Genomic DNA, 14441 nt, shown 5'->3' on the forward strand with positions numbered 1-14441 from the left:
CCCCCTGCCTCCCCATACACAAGGCCCCCTGTCTCTGGCTTCCAACCCAGCCCCCACAGTTGCAGACAACTCCTAGGATTTTAGGGTGGGGGCTATGTGAATCAAGCAGCAATGTACAAAGACTGGTTGCAGGCCCCCACATGGGCTTATCTAGGGTTTAGGGGCTAGTACACAACCTGAGCTGGGGGCTAGGACCCCAGTCATTCCTGGACCCTGCAGGCCGACTCTTCAGAGACCCTCCCCCATTTCCCAGTCCCAGCCTTGGCTGGATGTCTCCTGGCTCAGGCTCTAATGTGGCCCTGTTACCCTGGTGCCCGACGGAAATAGGAGGCCGGCAGGCTGCCAGAGTGGGGCAGTCCAGCCAAGAGTGAGAGGAGGTATGGGGGGGTAAAGAATCTCCACCCCCTCCCCTGGGGTTGCCTAGTCTGCTGCCCACAACACCCAGGCTATCTCCTCCCTGGACCAGCTGGCCAAAATCCAAAGCCCCCTCAAAACAAACAAATATGCCCCTAGACCCTGCTGGGATTGTCCCCACCCCAAAGCTGTAGGATTCCAGACTGCATGATGTCTCCTGTATAGCACCCACACACCCAGACAACAGCCCCAGCTAAAGGGAACTGGAGACACTCCATCAAGCCCCCGAGGGCCCCCCACGTTCCTGGAGCTGACAAATGATCCTCCGCCCCTCCTCAAGGCCGCCAGCTGCTCTTACACCCCCCTTACTAAAGCCCCCAGACACACCTGACAGCTGCAGGAAGTTCTCTCAGGCTCCCTCAGAACCCCCCCACCCCCAAGCCATGCCTAGGGAGCCCCTGTTTCTTGCACACTGCTCTCTTGTCCCTATCCAGCTGGCCACTAGCTCTGGGAGCCCCAGCTGGCTGGTGAGGCAGGCAGCTGGGGTGAGAGTCTTTCCAAGACCTCTCTCAGTGTTTGACTTCCCTGGCAAGGAGGTATCCAAAGAGACAGTCATTTCTTGGTCTGACCCCAGTAGGGGAAGGGAGGACATACCCCAGCAATCTGTCCCTCTTCCCTTTTCCCGTCACCCACCCCCCAAAGCCTATGGAGGTAGCCAGGTGCAGCCTCCCCGCAGTCCAAGTGAATCAACAGTCTGAGGCTGGGGTCACAGAACATGAACAAGATGAGGTCAGGCTGAGGTCACACTGAAGCTAACTTTTCCCCCAAACGCCGGCAGATAATGTCCACAACTCAGACAGAGAAGTCTGCCTACCTCCCACCAAGAACCATACTGAAGGAGACCCAGGGACCTGACCTCAGGGGATAATTTAAGTAGGATTACACTTTCTACTGCAAGACAGGTTGTGCTGGAGCAGAATGGCTAGATTAAAAATTCCAGACATCTCCTGAAAGATGTGCCCCAAATCCACTAGAACCCCATGCCTGACTCTCCCTTGGAAATGTGGTAAGAACAAGCCTCAGCAGATTGCTCAGCAATACAGAAGGGGAAGGCTGTGAGTAAAAGGGAACCATGGTCAGGGATCAGAGCCTCAGGCCAGCTCTTAGACCCCTTTTACCAGCCCTGGAAAACAGCCCCCACCTTTCTGCCCTGCTTTGTCCTGTCAGCCACTGCCCTCTGCCGGCCAAGAAAGAAAGTGCTTGGTTTCCAAGGGGAAGAAAAGCAGCCCAATAAATATGGTGATCATATTTTCTAAAGCAAACAGGGACATTTGGCTTGACATGCATATATAAAAGGCCAGTAAGCAGGAACGTCCAGGACACAGGGACTCAGTGCCCATAAAAGACTAAACCCAAATCCTAGCAGTGCTTCCAGTGCTCCCATGGAGCATTGAGGAAAGCCCAAAGGGCAGCTTAATTGGGACCCAGGGGACCCAGAGATACTGAGGCAAATGTCAGCATCAGTAATTCATCACCACTGATTCACTCCACCCCCTTAACCCTCCACCTCAACATCCACTCTTCTTTACCCAGCCTCTCTGCCCCCAGGACCTGTCCTGGGTCTAGGAACATAGACACCCCTCACTCCTGAGAGGCTGCTGCAGAGGCTGGGCCCTCAGCTCATCAGCAGATGATAAGGGCTAGGTCCCGGGTACCTCACTATCCCCCAGGCTTCCCCCATTACCTGCTGTCTCTCCTCGCCCCCCGTCAGGCGCTGATATGCAGATCTCTCCCCCATGGAACCCAAACTCCCTGCGTTAGGGCCAGAGATGGGAGCCGAGCCATCCCGCAGCGCAGCCCCCGCCCCTCCAGCGGCACCGGCAGCGTCACTGCCCTGCGTCCTGAGGGGCCGGGCCTCGAGCATCCTCTAGGAGGGCAGGGCTGCTAAAGTAGCTCCTCGCCCCCAACCCGGCATGTACTGAACAGCCTCCATTCTGTTACTGGCTGACCAAAGCCTTGGTGGTCGGTCGCGGTCGCTGTCTCTCCTGCTAGGCCTGCGGCCGGCCCCTCCCCCAATCTGTCCCCAGTCTCCATTAACAATTAACAAGCCTCCGCCTCTCCGCAGCGCAGCAGGCTGACCCCCAGAGAGAAGCAAGTGCCGCGCCCCACCTTCACTGACCACGGAGACACAGCTCCTCTCAGACCTTCGAAGGGCCACCTCCACGACCCCAGAGCTCCACAGTCACCACTTTGGTCCTGGGGATTCAGGGGTCCCCTTATTCCATAAGGGAGTCCCATCCAAGTAGCTCACGGAAGAGAAGCACCCTCCGTTCTTACTCCACCTGAGACCCCTCCCTCTAGACATCCAGACCTGAAGCCTATCCCTGCACCCGCTCAGCTTCCACTGGGCTCCAAGAATGAGCCCACCTGCTGGGATCCCTGCAGCTCTCCTCACACCACTGGCTCTGCTGGATGAACCTGCCCAGCCCACTCCTCACCCAGCCATGAAAGCCACGCCTCCCGCGCCCGCCCCAGCCAGGCCCTCTTCTCTGCGCTGCCCCCCTACAAGACAGCACAGGCGGTGAGCATGGCAGTTCAGGGCAGAGTACTGGGGCTGACCTTTCTGGCCTCAAAAGAGTGCCTTGAGTCCCCACACTCCCTGCCGGAGGAGCTGGTCCAACACCTGCCCATGCAGAACTCTGTCACCCAGCACTCGGGAGAGGCCATTACTAGAAGAGGAAGTCCAACTGCAGAGGCTCCTCCTCTCCCTCCAGCCCGGAGGCCCTCAAGCCCTCCCGCACACCCTCTGTTTTGCTGGCATCTGAAGCATCCATTGACTCCATAGTACCAGGTATTTAGGGCTGAGCTCAAGGCACCTTCAACCCTTCTGGGGTTTGGGCAGAAGAGGAGGAAGATGCTGAGATACCGCCCCCCACACAAACTCAACCTCAAGACTGAGTAAAGAGACCCCAGGAGGGCACTAGGTGAGCTCCCATAAGGCTCACTCTCCTCACAAGCTCCTTTTCCACCCTGAAGCACGCTGGGGTTGGGGCTGACCCTACCGGTCACCAGGTCTATTCTAGGCAGAAGTTCCTCTCCATCTTATTGCAGCCAGGGCAAAAACTAATTTGGGGAGCACCTGCAAGAACCCAAAGTCAGGAGGCTGTGGAGAAAGAGAGGCTGAAGAAAACAGGCCTGTTCATTCTTCCTCTGGTTGAGTGAAGGGTCTGATCCAAACCATTCCCCCTTTCTCCCTATCTCCTCCCCAGTAAGCCTTCTGCCTCTTAATGCCATCCTAGTATTAAGATAGCCACAGGATCCAAACTACCTCTAGGATTTAGGGAACCCAGCCCACATGCACACCTCTTTGGTCTATAAATTGCCCTCTTATCTCTAAAGGGAGCCAGGAGTAGCCAGGTACCAGCCTGCCTCAGCTGTCTACTCCCCTCCTCCAGCCTCTCCGACAGTATCAGTGAAGTGACAAATCCACACTGAGGAGTAGATGTGACATGTAATTTCCGGCCAAGAGGATTTTTCCAAAACAGTCTACCGTATTCTTGGGAATATATGCCAACCCCACCTCCAAGCCAGTCCTTTCCCACCTCTGCCCTCCCTCTTTTCTAAGCCCTGGAGGGAAAACAACATATTAGGGCAGGGGTAGGGTAAGGGGGGTGCTTATAGCTCCTCTCCTAGCCAGAGGATTATCTTGCCTCCACATGTCAGTCAGCCCCACCAAGCCAAGTCAGCCTCAACTCACCCTCTGTGAGCAGGGCCTAAGCTTCTGGACCAAGGCCAAGCTGGCTCCCCTCAGGACCTCAATCCAGAGGGAACTGCACCAGGCAACTCCACACCTTCAGGTCAGACTAGGTCTGACATCACACTGGTCTGGGGAGGAGGCTGGCCAGAGGCCAAGGGAGAGAAGGGAGTGATTCAGACACATACCATGACTGCCCACACCCTCTCCATCCTCAGGACACAGGGGCCCACTCCCTCCCAGGGAAGCTTGGCAGCTGAGGTCCTGAGGACAGGCAAGGCTGAAGCATATTTGCCAGCAATTCTGAGCCCATGGGCCCTGAGTCCAGCCCTAAAGCCTCTTCACCCTTCTCCCTAAGGATGGGTATTTCCTAAGACTATTGAACTTGCCCTTCCTTTCTCAGTGGATGCTCCACTTTCTGGAGGTCATCTCCTCTCCACCCAGGGCTCCAATTATCACCACGCGCTGTCTCCATTGCTGACCTCCTGAAGCTCTAGACTCACATTTTAGACATTGAAAGGACAGTCTTAACAGGAGGATGCAGGTACCACAAATTCTGCATCTTCAAACTGGGCTCATCATCAACCACTTATACCTAGCTAATGCGTGCTCCTTGTACCCTGACTGAAAACATTCTAAGCCAACACCAGCCACCCAGGCTACAAACCTCACCACTGCCCACCCCATCCTAGCTTTCCCACTGGGTAGGCCACAAAATCTTGCTGTTTCTGCCTCATTATTCCTACCATTAATAGCACTGGGATCAAAAGTCAGACAGACCTGAGCTGAAATCTTGGCTCTGTCACTTTCTAGTTGGGCAATTTAGGGCAAATGAATTAATGTCTAAGCCTCGATTTCCTCATCTGTAAAACAAGGATAAATATTACTTCCTCCATAGAATGTACAGTCAATGAGATAATGAATAGCACACTTAGCACAGCACCTGGCACATAGTTGCCTATTGCTATTACTGTCATCTGAACACAGATCTTAAGCCTCTCTCCTGCTTACAGCCTTCTGTAACTCCTCATTGAACCAAATACAAGGCCCTTCAGGATCCACTCCTTGCCTATCTGTCCAACTCCACCTCTAACCATTCCCTTCAAATGTCTCCATGTTACAAGTCAAATACTTGCCCTTCCTTAGACACTCTCTTCTTTAGTTTTAATGTCTTTGAGCTATTCTCTTTGTGACACTCCTCTTTGTCTACATGATGAACTCCTATACACCCCTCAAGACCCAAATCAAATGTCATTTCCTCTGTAAATTCCCATACCCACTAATGGTTATTTCTGCCATGCTTCCCAGGTTATTGTGTTAACATGATGTTTGAAAACAATACTGGTAAAAATACATAATAGTACATGTGGAAAGCAGCCAAAAGAATTAAAAACTTTAAATTATCCATCATACCCTGATCCTTAAACGGTCACTATTCCTGTAACACATATTAATACATAACTCTACTGAGGGGGCCCTACGCACACACCTCTACTATAGTCTGTACATTGTAAAATAATAATGTGCTTATATCTGTCACCCATGTGTCAGACTCTGTCGTGGCATCTGATCAAGAGAGTTTGCTGAAAAGGACTTCAAACCTTTGTGATGGACACTGAAGAAAGGAGGCCTGACTCTTTTCCAGTGAGCTAGGAGATACGCCTTACTTCCAGTGGATATCAGGATTAAGCCTGTTTGCCTTCTCCTGGCCCCGGCTTTGCTCCTCGCACACCCCTGCCCCCACCATTATTTCAAATCCAGTAAAGCAAGCACCTTTATGGAAAGAGGGGTTGCCAATCTCATTATAGTCACTCCCGTCCCAGACCTGCTAAGCTCCTTTGCTCTACAAAGCCATTTCATCCCCAGGAACAACATGGCCAGTCACTCAGGCAAAAGAGCCTTGAATCTCCAAGAAGGCTGCCTTCTCTGGAGGAGGACTGGGGTACAGGATACCACATGGTTGATGGGAAAGAGGTCTGGTTTGTCAGGCATACCAGCCTTGATGAGAGAAAGAGGGGACAGAGGAATGACAGGGTGGGAAGGCAGGCCACAGAAGCAGGGTTAGACACACCAGATACAGGGACCCTCCTATGCCTCATTTCCTTTGACTCCAATGGAAGAGGTGTGACTTTCAGAGATGAAGGAAAGGATCTAACTAAACACCATGACACAGACCTGCACTGAATTCAGCACCTCCCCACATGTACCAACTTGGTCTTGAAAGTATTCTGTAACAATTTCATGCTCCACTAGCTAAAAACTGGGTGCCAACACTGACACCCAGAGACAGGACACTGAGAATCCTAACACATTCCTGGAGCATCCCCGCTCCTCTGCATACACATACACACCACAACAGTGTGACAAAAGATAAATCCTACAGTTGTCTGGGTCTTGTTCACATGCACACCACGCACACCAGAGGGCCAGGGCTGGGATGCAGGGTACTGCAAAAGCTTCCTCTTGCCACTCTTCTGGCCCAGGCATCACCATGGCACCAAGGCCCAAGCAGTGACTCCCAGGGAGGAAGGCCCAAGCAGTGACTCCCAGGAGCCAGCCACTCCCAGAGCTCTTCCAGGGCTGAGCAGAGACCGCCCAGCTCAGTCACCCTGCCTGCCTGCTCAGGCCTCACCCCACCCCCATGCCATCATCAGAGACCTAGCACTGAAGGGGCCTATTGTTGGGGCTTGGAGGTGGGGTGGAGAAGGAAGCAAGAGCTGTGAATTGTAAAGCATTTACTCTGCATGGAGGACTGCTTACCCTCTGGGAACCATGTCTACACCAGAATCCCAAGAGCTAGGAACATCCGGTGCAGGGCCCAGGAGAGAAAGGTCTGACCCTGGGAGTAAGAAATATCAGGGATGTCAAGATGTTCAAGATACCTTAAATCCAACCTGCCCACCCATTTTAGAAACAGAGAAACTGAGATCCTAAAAAGGGAAGGGACTTGCCTGGTCCATGGCACTTAAAACCTGTCATAAGGGAATGGATCTCCAGGAGCTGGGGGTGGTCAGCTGTTCAGAGTAATGGTAATTCTTTTCCAGCCATGGAGGGGCAGGCCTGCTAAGGTCGGGACCTAGTGAGGTCAGGGGCCCAAAGAGACCCTGCCTCATTAGGAGACACAGCACACAGAGGATAGGCAGAGACGAGAAGAACCCAGTGTTCGCGACACCCAGCTGAGACACTCAAGGCTCCCAGGAGGTACAACTGCTGAAGGGAGAAACCAGACCAAACCTCTCACCCTACACCCCTCCTCAGTCACTCATCATCTACTATATGCTCACCTTGTGCTAGGGTTTGGAGGAACTATAAAGAAATCAAGGTCTGGATCCTCAAGAAGACACTATGAACAGGTTCTTTACTAAAACTTTATCTTCACTGACCAATGAACATCCCCTTTACTACCCTACATTATCCCCATGTTACAGATAAGGAAACTGAGGCTCTGGAGAGGTGACCAGGGTCACCCAAAAAGTGAAAGATAAAGCCAGGAATCAGTCCATGTATACAACTGTACACTACATTGCTTGGCTCAAGGATGCAGGCCCATGAAAGGCAGACATAGATTAGAGTCTTGTTTGTTACGTATATACTGGATGCTGAATGAATTCACGGATTCAATAGGGAAGTTTTTTAAAGAGGGGAACGGAGGTTCCAAAAAAAGACAGTACACTGTACACATGCGCATAACTTCATCTTTTCCAAAAACCCACCAAAACAACAATTAAAAAAAAGATAAATTTTTGGAATGGCAGAAGTCCCTAAGGATGGACAGAACAGTAGAGACAATAGTACAAAACTTGGGGAGCTGGAAAGCAGATGGGCTCATGACAACTGAGAGGATGTGCTCTACCAAAACTAGAGAGTAAACTAACAAAGGAGAAGACACAGAACACAAGAAAAGAGTTGATCCAACACAAAGAACTGTGAAGGAAATGCCCAGGATGCTGAAGGGAGATCCCAGGAGGACAGCTAAGTATCAGTGATAGAAAGCAACCAGCCTGTGCTGCTTCAGGACACAAGGCGCTGAGACAGAAAGACAGATTTGATAGAATACCTAATGTAACTGATGACATTCTTAAGAAATTTAGACAGCTACTGGAGAGTGTGATTAAATGAAAGGTACACAGAAAACAAAGCAAACAAAAAAAGCAATCCCCAGGAGAACAAAAAGTTGTGCAGGAATGGAAAAGTCATCACAGTTTACAACACCATAACAACATAAACATAGATGGGAGACAGAAGAAAAAATGAGATACATCTAGAGTGGATGGACTGAAAGATGGAAAGGGTTAAAAGGTAGAGGGGTGGGAATAGGAAATTAAAGTCAAACCTTCATCTTTAACCAAGATGGAGTAACAAAGATCAGATTTAACCTGACTGAAATAACAACAAAAATAGACAAAATGTACAAAACGGTTTTGAAGGCACCAGACATCAGGAAACAAAGAACAGTGAGATCCATGAGACAGGAAACAAAGGAGTTCAGCCCTACAGTTGGTTTTCCAAGCTACAGCACAGGGAAGGGAACCAGTTGGACCCCAAAAGACTCCCTGAGTTGGGAAGATGGAGTTGAAAGTCTAGGAGGCTCACAGAACAGATCATCAGAGAAGAGAGAGCACCACAGAGGTCTATAAAGGGTCCCTCCTCCAAATATTCAGCTGAGTACTGATCACCACATGAATGTGTAGAAACTAGGCTGGCCGAAAAACCCACCCAAAAGGATTAGAAGTATCAGTACCTGGTGCTCACAAGGCTGGGAAAAGTACCTGTTTCTAATAGCTAGCTAGACTGGAAAGGCTAGGCATTTGGATAGAACAGGCAAATACCTCTTGCCTCAGCAGTGGGAAATTATTAGCCCTAGATTGAGCACAGCTGTGGTCCCACCTAATAAATCTTAAAAACAAGATCCAAACGTATCATACTGTTTCCAAGTCACTTAACTACATCCCAGAACAAAGCTCAAGAATATTTACAGGAAAAGAAAAATACACAGCAACCAACAAGGTAAAATTTGCATTGTCTGGAGTCCAATAAGAAAGTACTAGGCATGCAGAAAAGCAAGAAACTATGACCCATAACGAGGAAATAAAGCAATCAATCAAAACCAATCCAAAAGTGACACATTAGAATCAGCATTCAAAAACATTAAAACAATTATAATTATTTCTAAAGACTATAATTGAACTTCCAGAATAAAAACTACACTTCATGAGATGAAAAAATAAACTGAATTAAAGGCAGATTAGATAATGCAGAAGAAAAACTTAGTGAATTTGAAGACCCAGTACTAGAAATTATCCAAACTAAAACAAAGAGGAAAGAGAGATTCTTTTTTAAATGAACAAAGCATCAGTGAGCAGTGGCACAATTTTAAGTGGCCTCAGGTATATATAATTGGAGTTCCTGAGGAAAGGAGGGAGTTGGAAACAAAAAAAATATTTGAAGAAATAATGACTGAAATTTTTCCAAATTTGATAAAAACTGTAAGCCCACACACTCAAGAAGTTCAGTATACTCCAAGTGCATTAAGGAAACTACACCAAACTACCTTATAATTAAATTATTCAAAATCAGTGGTATAAAAGAAAATCTTAAAAAGTAGCTGGGGAGGGCGAGGAAGACGAGTTACAGCGAAACAGATAAAGATGACAGCAGATTTCTTGCAGAAACAACAGAAATGAGAAGGCAGTGGCACAATGTCATTAAAATACTGACAGAAAAAATTAACTAGAATTCTATTCCAATAGAAATTTCTTTTTTTGTTGTTAGTTCAGGTCTTTTATTAACCCTCTATAAAATTACTTGTCTTCCAGTTTGCTGAAGCAATAGGTTAGACAATGTTTGCCAGTCATGTCTGTCAAAGTGGCTCTTCAGAAAAACTCCAGCACCACATTTACCTGAAGGGCACACCCAACAAAGGCAACTGATTTTGCCAGTCTCATCTACCTTCTAGTATTTCAAGACAGCCAGCTCAACCTTCTTTCTCTTATGCTTATTCTTCTAGGAAGCAGTGTAAGACCTCTTCCTTTTCTTAGCACCACCACAAAGTCTCAACACAAGATGAAGAGTGCACCCCTTTTGAATGTTGCAGTCAGACAAAGTAAAAAGTACATCCATCTTCCAGTTGCTTGCCATCAAAGATCAATCTTTGCTGCATCAGAAGAAACCCATTCCTTATCCTAAATCTTGGCCTTTACATTTTCTATTGTATCCAACGGTTCAACTTCAAGAGCGATGGTCTTCTCCGAAAGGGTTTTCATGAAAATCTGCATCTCAGGAGTGGTTCCACCACAGATGATGGATCAGAAAACAGAAATACATTTTTTTAAATAAAGGCTAGATAAACTCTTTAAATATACCAAAGCTAAAAGAATTCACCATCAGCAGACAGATCTACACTACAATAAATGTTAAAGAAGTCCTCCAGACAGAAGGAAAATAATACTATATAGAAATATGGATCTATGCAAAGAAATGAGTAGTACTGGAAATGGCAATTACATGGGCAGTTATTTTTCTTATTTAAATTACTTTAAAAGACAAACTGTTTAAACACAAACAATATCAATGTAGCGTGGGGTTTATAACATGTATAATTTTTGACAGTATACTATTTTAAGACTCTTATACTAATATCGCTTGAAAGCAGACTATGATAAGTTAAAGGTGTATATTATGAATCCAACAATATATAGAGAGTTACTGTTTAATAGGTACAGAGTTTCAGTTTTGCAAGATGAGAAAAGTTCTGAAGATGGATGGTGATGAGGCACGATATGAATGTACCTAATACTATTGAGCTGTACACTTAAAAATGGTTAAAAAGGTAAATTTTATGTTATGTATAGTCTACCACAATTAAGATAAAAAATTTTTAAAAATAACTCAATACCACAAAAAATACCATTCACAACAGCACCAAAAAATATGTAATATTTAAGGATATGTCTGACAAAAGATATAAAAGATCTATACACTGTAAACTATAAAACAATGGTGAAATTCTTAAATCTAAATAAATACAGAGATCTGTTACTCATGAGTCAGAAGGCTCAACACTGCTAAGATGTCAGTTCTCCCCAAACTGATCTATAGATTCAATGGAATCCCAATCAAAATCCCTGCAAGTTTTTTTTGTGTGTGTAGAAATTAATGAATTGATTCTAAAATGAATAGAAAATGCAAAGAACCTAGAATAACTACAGCAATTTTGAAAAGGAAGAACAAAGTTCAAGGCTTACTATAAATCTATGATGATCAAGATACTGTAGTACTGGGATAAAGACAAATAGATCAATGGAACAAAACATCAATGGAACAAAACAGAGTGCAGAATTAGATCTGCACATATAAAGACAACTGATTTTCAACAAAGGTACAGAGGCAATTCCATAGAAAGAAGACAAGTCTTTTTAACAAATAATGCTGGAACAATTGGATCTTCACATGCAAAAAACTGAACTCCAATTCATACCTTGCACCATACAAGAATTAACCCAAAATGGATTGGCACCTCAACGTAAAACCCATAACTACAAAATTTCTAGAAGAAAACATAGGAAAATTGGGTTAGTCAACGATTTCTTAGACATGTCACCAAAAGTATCCATAAAAAAACAAGTTGGTAAATTGGAGTTTATTAAAATTTAAAACTTCTGCTCTTCAAAAGACACTGTTCAGAGAATTAAAATGCAAGCCAAAGACTGGAAGCAAATATTTGCAAATATATCCAATATGAGGGTGGTATCCAGAATATAAAAAGAACTCTCAAAACTCGATATGGAAAAAATAAAACCCACGCAATTAAAAAATAGGTAAAATAGGTAAACAATTTGAATAGACTTATTACCAAAGATATACAAATGACAAATAAGCATGTGAAAAGATGCTCAATATAAAATTTAAAAATTTTTAAAATAAAAAACCAAATACCATAAGTTTTTAAAAAAATTTTAGAATGTCTGAAATTAAAGAGACCAATCACACCAAATGTTGACAAAGATATGGACAAACTAGAACTTTCATAAACAGCTGCTAGGTATGTAAAATGGTAAAATCACTTTGGAAATCAGTCTGGCAGTTTCTTAAAAGTTAAATGTACACCTACCGTATGATCTAACCATTCTAGTCCTAAAGATTTACCCAAGAGAAATAAAAAGCATTTATCCATACAAAGACTTAAACAAATGTTCATAGCTTTATTTGCAATAACCAAAAACTGAAAACAACTCATAAACAGACTGTAGTATATATGTACAATAGAATACTACTCAGCAATACAAAGGAACAAACTATTGATACTCGCAACAACATGGCTGAATCTCAAAATAATTATGGTGAGTGAAAAAAGCCAGGCAAAGAGAGAGCACACACTGTATTCCATTTACATAAAATTCTAAGTAATGTGAACTAATGTATACTGACAGAAAGCAAATCAGTCTATTACTTGTTTGAGGGGATGGGAGATGCTAAAGGAGGGGTGGGATGCAGGACTTAAAAAGGGGCCCAAAAAATTTGGGGGGACTTGGGAATAATGGATATGTTCATTATCTTGACTGTGGCGGTGGTTTCACAAGTATATACATATGTTAAAACATTAAATTATGTTTTAAGTATGTTCCATTTACCATATGGCATTATACCTCAATAAAACTATTAAAAACAAAAAAAAGCACTTCATCTCCCAGAATAAAACTCAGGGTAGCAGGTTAATCAAGGGTTTAGGGGCCAAAGGAAAACATCTGGAAACACTAACCCCTCCTCCCCAACATCTGTCAACCAGGGCTCCTGGGGAGGTGGGCACCAGACTGGCAAAGAAGGGTCTGAGCCCTCTGCACTGAGGACACTGTAGGGCCCGCTGCACAGACAAGGAAACTGAAGCCCAAAGGTGTTATCTTGGCCCAGGTTACACAGCTAGTAAGTAGTCTAATCCCAGACCTGTCAAAAAGTCCTTATCTTCATCTACCACAAATGCAAAAAAGTCAACCTGAAATAGGATGAAGATGTGTGCTTGTGCGTATATGTTATGAACAGACCATTCTCTCTGCATTGAAGCCAGAGAGCCAGAACTAGTCTGGTCATCCCAGAAGAGCCAGGCATGGTGCACACAGCACCTGGACTTCCGGTGCACAAGTGTTTGGGGTGGCAGTGAGACAGGCAAGCGTGGGATGAACCTGACAGATAGGTTTGGGTTTGAGTGAGGGCAGGCTAACCGGCTCCTCCAGCACAGTCTTAGCTGCTGCCTGCCTAGGACGTCACCACCTCTGTCTCTGATCTCTACAAGAGAGGACTATCTCCACCCTGCCTGCTTCAGAGAGAAGCCATGTGACTCAGAACCACACCTTGGGCTGGGGCAGAGAAGGGTCCCAACTAAGGCCTGAGGCAGACAGTAATACTGCACAACTCCCCAACTCCCCGCCTCCCCAAGGGCTAGAGAAGCAAAAACCCAGACGCTACCAGATAAGAGGTGAACAGTCCTAGGCAGACGAGGCCCATAAGCTGGCCAACCAAGCCCCTCTGGGCCAGAAATGAATAGGCCTGGCACCCAGGCCATGAGGGAGTGGACAAGAAGCCAAATCTAGCCCCCGTCCCTGCAAACACCACCTCTAGACTGGCCTAGGTGCTGGCCCTGGCTGGTACAGAACCCACGATACCATAGCCGCCCATCTGTCTACCTCCACTTCTTGGGGCTGAGGTCTAGGCCACAGAGGATGTCCGGAGTCCAGCAGTGCATATACCCCGTCCCCTTCCACCCCTTTCAGGCTGGGTTCTGAGAGTCTACAAGGAGACAGAAAGCCTCCCCAGTAGCTCTCCACCCTTCTGCTCACAATTCATCCTTGGCTCTGGGCCTTCAATATTAATCAGCTGTGACAAGAAGGTGTGGCGGGAGCAGGTCAGGCTCGTGCCCAAGTCATTGGCTGTCACTCACACCTCAGCTCACTTGGCCAACAGGGTTACAAGATAAGGTCCTGTTAATGCAATGCTGCCCCCTTCCCTTTTTTGGAATGTTTTGAGGACTTGAGGCAACAACCTGTGCTGATTGCACCATCCCAGATATGACATGGAGGCACCCTATCTGCACAGGTAAACAGGTGGAGAGGATGACTACTTCCTCGGAACCTCAGCCTGGGGCTAACCCTCTCTTCCTTCTGCCCAGGCCTGGCAATCACCCAGGCTGTCTCACCTCCAGTCGACTCTAAGGAAATGCCCCATCACTCTAGTTGGCATATACAATCCTAGGAGGAGGAATCCTGCCTCACTGTTGTGAAAATTACACAGCTTCTCCCTTCCCAGGTACAGGAGAATGAACAAAGGAAGTTTGGAGATCACT

General features: G+C 46.5%; 1 protein-coding gene and 1 pseudogene across 8 annotated transcripts in view; both read right to left on the minus strand.

The window, feature by feature from the left end:
• TNK2 (tyrosine kinase non receptor 2) overlaps positions 1–14441 on the minus strand; it is a 38605-nt gene that overhangs the window by 23287 nt on the left and 877 nt on the right. Inside the window, exon 1 of one of the 8 annotated variants that reach the window (XM_025041856.1) lies at positions 4112–4227. The exons of 6 other annotated variants lie outside the window; for them this stretch is intronic. Coding sequence is in view for 1 of the 2 variants with exons in the window: in XM_025041857.1 (XP_024897625.1) it covers positions 2099–2278 (180 nt within the window). In the remaining variant the exon portion in view is untranslated. Of the gene's footprint in view, positions 1–2098; positions 2294–4111; positions 4228–14441 lie in introns of those variants that run through there. One more of the 8 variants, XM_025041857.1, reaches the window with a different exon arrangement.
• LOC112473451 lies at positions 9354–11003 on the minus strand (annotated as a pseudogene).

This window comes from Pteropus alecto, unplaced genomic scaffold, assembly GCF_000325575.1.
Source record: "Pteropus alecto unplaced genomic scaffold, ASM32557v1 scaffold311, whole genome shotgun sequence".
NCBI lineage: Eukaryota > Metazoa > Chordata > Mammalia > Chiroptera > Pteropodidae > Pteropus > Pteropus alecto.